General features: G+C 34.3%; 1 protein-coding gene across 1 annotated transcript; it reads left to right on the top strand.

The window, feature by feature from the left end:
- The first annotated feature begins 579 nt into the window (after positions 1 to 579).
- Positions 580 to 5,523, top strand: LOC143555319 (uncharacterized). The gene is made up of 17 exons (XM_077044889.1): positions 580 to 616; positions 1,124 to 1,197; positions 1,328 to 1,393; positions 1,478 to 1,549; positions 1,623 to 1,695; positions 1,781 to 1,818; positions 1,911 to 2,024; positions 2,129 to 2,248; positions 2,333 to 2,413; positions 2,509 to 2,577; positions 2,674 to 2,751; positions 2,849 to 3,004; positions 3,097 to 3,204; positions 3,294 to 3,362; positions 3,456 to 3,518; positions 4,450 to 4,601; positions 5,154 to 5,523. The coding sequence occupies exons 1-17, from the start codon at positions 580 to 582 to the stop codon at positions 5,521 to 5,523; spliced, it is 1,740 nt and encodes a 579-aa protein (XP_076901004.1).
- The last annotated feature ends 477 nt before the right edge of the window (positions 5,524 to 6,000 follow it).

The raw sequence follows: 6,000 nt of genomic DNA on the forward strand, positions 1-6,000 counted from the left end.
AAATTAAATCATATAGTAAAAAAAAAATGAGAGCATCATTAATTTATTATCTTCTTTAATTTCTTCATATTATCATCATGTTCTAATTATACTCCATAAAGTTGAGGATCTTATAAATGGGGCGGTTCGGTTATGTCGTTTTTGAAATTATCTATAACTAAAACCGAATCGTATTTGACGGTTTTCAAAAATTCGTTAAACTGACTCACTGGTTATGTCGGTTTTCGGTTAAAATCGGTTCAATTATCTCAGTTATGATTTGATTAACGGTTTATGACGGATGATTTGCACGAACTATGTTGCTAACAGAACAAAGGCACGGGAAGGATAAATAAAAGTTAAAGAACCCTAACCCGAGAGAGATTAGATTAGATTCACAGAAGTGACCGAAGAATCTATATATTGCTTGTACGGTGATCCATCTTTCTCCACCGGAGCATCTTCAGATAATCAATCAATCAATCAATCAATCGGAAGAAGACAGACCGTAATCCTTTTTCTTAATAATAATAATAATAATAATAATAATATCTTTTTGCTTGCTTTATTTGTAATCCGATTACTAATTGATTGCAGATCATGAGCCACTCATTGGATCGTAATTCAACTGATTACCGTAAGTTTTACTTGTTTTAATTGGAAGCTGAAATTCATTACTACACTTTCATATCTAACAACTAAGAAGCTCAAACTCTAGCCTGTTAGTTTATTAATGTTAGGCTTTCTGCCTGCACTTTTTGGAAACAAATTACATATGAATTAAACTATGCATTTTATTCCTCAAAAGTTTTAACCATTATTAGGTTGGGTAACTTAGGGATGGGTACCGGTGCTGGTGTTTACCGAATTTTTGCCTACGGTACCAAGTTTTTGGGAAATTCAGGAGCGGTACCGTACGATACAGTACCGAGCCAATCCCTAGTTGGGTTGATAAAAGAATACTCGGTCCAAAAGTAAAGATTTTTATTCTTTTGTTATTTTCTTTTTGTGGTTAAATTGATTTCAAGGGTAAAATGTAGCTCCGTTGTAACAGAGGGGATGCCTCATATTCTCATCTACATTTTTTTCAAAGACTTGATGTGTCTTGTTTAGTTAAGTGGGGTCTTTCTTTTCGGTTTGCCAGAGAATGGAAGCAAAGGCGTGGAAGTTTTTGTTGGCGGTTTAGCCCGTTCTCTGACTGAAGACAAGGTTCATAAGGTCAGCCATCTCTTTATGTATAATAAAATAACTTCTTGCTGTGTTCTTTATATGTAAATATGCTAGCAAAAGGATTACAAAGTTGCTCAACTTTGTCAGACTCTCAACCCTCTGTTTATGTCTCTTTTAGGTGTTTTCAGCTTGTGGAGAAATTGTTGACATTCGCTTGATGAAGGATCCAAGTGGCAACCCAAAGGTGTTATGCTTGTCCAATAGTCTGCTTATAATTATATTATCTCTTTTTGAAGCTTACATATCTGTTTATGTGCAAAATACATAGGGGTTTGGCTTTATACGCTTTGCAACAAAAGATGCTGCTGACAAGGCTCTGAAGGAGTTACATGATTCTATGGTAAAGAATAATTCTAACCAAATTTACGGTTAACTGGTGGAATCAAATTGTATTTTTGGCTTGCCTGTTTCAGCTTGACGGGAAAAAGATTGGTGTTCTTCCATCAGCTGGACACGATACACTTTTTATGGGAAACCTTAACAAAGGTTTGTTTTAATCTCTTCATAATACTGTTAACATGATGACTAAAGTTATTTACTCCCCTCTATCTTACTTATATTGTTTGTTTAGGGTGGAGTGCTGATGATTTTAGTAAGATTGTCCACCAGGTAAATTACTTTGTTTTAGTATTCTTTTTTTGTTATCAACTAAACTTATTCTAATCAAAACACCATGTTATTAACTGTTTTGGTGGTTATAGGTTTTTCCAGATGTTGTTTCCATTGATCTTGCACAGCCCCCAAGTGGCAGTGACACTGCTAGCAAAAAGATCAAGAACCGTGGTTTTGGTTTTGTGAAGTTTTCATCCCATGCTGTAAGGCCTCTGTTTACTAATCCTATCATCTTGTTGACCGATCAAAATTTACTTTAGACCAGATCATGTGGTATAATATACTGGTATTATACTTTTATTTTCAGGCTGCATCACGTGCATTAAAGGCTGGTGCCAAGCCAGATTGTGTTCTTGGTGGTACTTTGCATCCATCTGTAAAGTGGGCTGAGGAGAATGCTGGAGTTGATCCAGATGAACTTGCTAAGGTGTTTACTAATTTCAGTAATTTTTGCATGTATGATGATATTATAAGTTTGATATCCCATCTATGAGTTCATTTTTTATTTCAGATAAAAATAGCATTTGTCAGAAACCTACCCTTTGGTACTGATGAAACCTACTTGAAATTACTCTTTGACCCCTTTGGGAAGGTTAGAGGCACTTTAGTTTATTATTATTTTTTTTAATTTAACTATTTAAGGTACATAAGTTGTACATTTTAATGGTTTGATTGATTGTGTTTCAGGTAGAAAAAGTGGTGGTACACAACAAGGGCACTTCTACAGTTGGATTTATTCATTTTGCTCAAAGATCAGTAAGTGGCAAAGCTTAAGTTAGCAAACACTTTAACATTTTAATCTTTTTTGATGTTATTGTAATGACTAATATTTAACTTTCTTTCCATAAATAGCATCTTGATAATGTGATAAGGGGACTAAATGAAAAAAGCGTCCAAGCGCCAAAGGGTGGTCCATCATTTAAGATACTGGTACTGTACGCAACTCTAGGTTATTAATTATTTATTTGCTAGAAAAACAAACAAGAATGAGACTTGAGTATTCAATCTTATGCTATTATAATAATAGGTTGAAGTTGCAAGGCCCATGGACAAGAAAAGGAAAAGGTTTTATGAAGATTCCCAAATCACTCAGCCTCGTGAGATTTTAAATAACTACAAACCTCAAAATTATGAGCCAGTCTTCAGTTCTTTCAATGGCTACCGCGAAGACACAATTCAAAAGGTTTATTAGATTGATATCAAATTATAAATATCCTTATTCTTTTCTTGAAAAGTAACTTGGTTGCACGATATTTTTTTTCTGCTTAATTTTAGGAACCTGCAGTTGCTGATCCCCATGAAGCTGCAGTTCTTTTGCTACCAGTGGCTGTCAGAGATCGGTTGCTTCGCATTTTACGACTCGGTATTGCAACTCGATATGATGTATGTTATCCTCTGATTTACTTTTTTCTTGATGCTTTTAGGGAAGTTGACACTAGGATTTTTGATGTTTATATAATGCTCTTTTGCAGATTGAAGTTGAATCTCTTAATAATCTAGCGGGGCTACCTGAATCTACAGCCATATTAGTTCTTGATCAGGTTTAACTGCTATTGAATATTAAGATATCTGTTGCACACAAGTAATACTTTTTAGCTCATACATTAATCATCATGCTATATCTTTCTCTACAGTTCATGTTATCAGGAGCAGATGAACATGACAAGGGAGCATATCTTGCTTCACTAATATCAAAGGTATGCATTAAGTTTTAGTTTTAGGCAGAATTTCACACACACACTATCTTAAAGCTTTGATATTTTATGTATATTTTGAATATCATATATGCCCTTTTAAAACCCTGAAACACTTGTATTTTTCACCCCAGCATCAATTTCTTTAAGTATATTTCTACACCAATAAATTCCCATTTTACCTCTCATAGTAAATGAGGTACACTAAATTTTATAGAAGCATTATATATGCATAGAAGCCCAAAACAACCAAAATTGATTAAACTAATCTAACCGTCCTTCTGCATGGTGGAAAAGCAACAAAATGAGAACCAGTTGCATGATCGTGAAGTAAAACTCTCAATTTAACGTTTCAAAACATTAGAGCTCTTATATTGAGATGGTTGATTCTCTTGTAATAATAGCTACCCAAATATGAGAAATAAAAACAATAATGCCACTGCATCATTATTCTACCTACCCAACTGAACTATCACTAACCATTTTTTGGAACAACATTTTATTACTAAAACAAGTGTACATACAAAATTACCCCCATTCACTTTCTGCAAGATGCAGAAAAACATCAAAAAAAGAAAAAAGAAAAAAAAATCGCGAAGGGGGCAGAAGAGTCCTAATCTAGTTTTACCAAAGTCATTAACAGCCCACAAACCTAAAAAGTATCATCTTCAATGCCGTGAGAGTGGGAACACAGAGAAATTTTTTGGCACTTTGTGGGGAGGGGTAAATTGGTCGTACAATTTGTTAATTGATAATTATGTAAAAATGAAATATTTTTTTGGCGCTCTGTTTTTGGTATTTTGAAAGCACGAAAATGATATTATAAACTTTGGAAGGACAAACACAAAACTAAATTTTCGGAGGTTATATGCTCAATTCTTCCTTGCTCTAATTTCTAGAGTTCCAACACGAGTAATCTTCATTTCGCTTACAGTACCAGGTGAGCAAACTTGGATTGAATCAACCACCTTTAAATTTGTCAAGATTAAGGGACACTAATGTCAGGGAACCAGTGGGCCTGGGCCTCCGGGCCCATCTTTCAGCTGTTGATTCTCTTGCCTTGCATGTTGACCCAAGTGCGCCTAGGTTTGTTTCTTGTATTCGAAGCAACTTGGTTTTTAAGAGCAATTTCATAAACATGATAAGCTTAATAAAATCTAATTCAATTGTAAATCAAGCATGATCAAATAATATTCCTACCAATACTTGTAAAATCTCCTGTAATTAATGAAATATCATAATTCCGAAACAAAAGTTTTGTAACACCTTTTATAACATAAGTATTTGATTACTATCCAAATATCTAAATTTGCACCTCAATATGGATAGCATGTATACTTGTGAACCAAAATTCCACAGCAAATGCTAACCTGTAACTTATAATGATTACAAAGTACAAAAATATAAGTTTGATCAAAACTTTACCCCAAATGGAAATGCTCTCCAAGTTTATTCTAGAACCTATTTCAAATTAATTTCTTTTTTATTTGAGAATTGAGATAATTATTATGATTATAGAAAATAAAATATTATCATATGAACAAGACAAAATAAAATCGTTATCTTGGTTAAGTTATTTTCAGCTGACTTAATATTAGTATATTACTGTTTTCGTTTATTGAATTGTGTATAATGCAGGTCGGATGGTTACGCGTCTCGTTATTCTTCATTATATTTCGATTATCGTCTGCCAAGTCATGAACTACCCGGTTCTTCTACTGCTAATTACAGTCGGTATTTACTTAATTCAAATATTCTGACAGCTAATGGAAACATGGAGGAAATGAGTCCCAACCCATCACACCAAATCCCGGGTTCGTCTTCAATATCTTATGCAGAAGACCCGTACTGTATACCAGCTTATGCAAAAGGGGGTGTTGGTGATGCCCCAGCTACTCGTCCCCAAATGAGGTTTGACCCATATACTGGTGAACCATACAAGTTTGACCCATTTACCGGTGAACCCATTGTTCCAGAAGCCCCTTACGAGAATGCGTACCGACTATGAAGAATTCTTTGTAAGAGCAATAAAGGTTTTAGGTAACGCAGTTTATGTTGATATTAAGCGACGTTTGTTTGTCCCAGAATTGTGCAATATACATTACTGGAGTTGTTTTCAGTTTACTTGTTTTACCAACTTATTTCTAGTTTTCCAGTTTTATTCAGGCGACTTAAGTTCAATTTTACTTGCAAACACTTTCAGTAATGATTCACTTTTTCCAGTTTTGGTTTTTAGCTTAATTTGTTTGTTTTCAGCAACAATAGGTAATTGCATTACTAAGTTTTACTTGTCCTTGTTATAAGTTTAGCTGGTGGACTGAGGTCTATTCAGCTTGATATGGCAAAGAGCAAGGAGGGACGCAACGACCAACGGTTGAAGTAAGGTCTTATTATATTTACGATTCGCTCAAGTATATCATTAAACTCTATTAGAGGAGAAATCATATTGCTTTGCTTTCAAATGAAAGCTGTTGGTTGCATCACT

Source organism: Bidens hawaiensis, unplaced genomic scaffold (genome assembly GCF_021521415.1).
Source record: "Bidens hawaiensis isolate Kalapana, Puna unplaced genomic scaffold, B.hawaiensis_p1.1 tig00018044_1, whole genome shotgun sequence".
NCBI lineage: Eukaryota > Viridiplantae > Streptophyta > Magnoliopsida > Asterales > Asteraceae > Bidens > Bidens hawaiensis.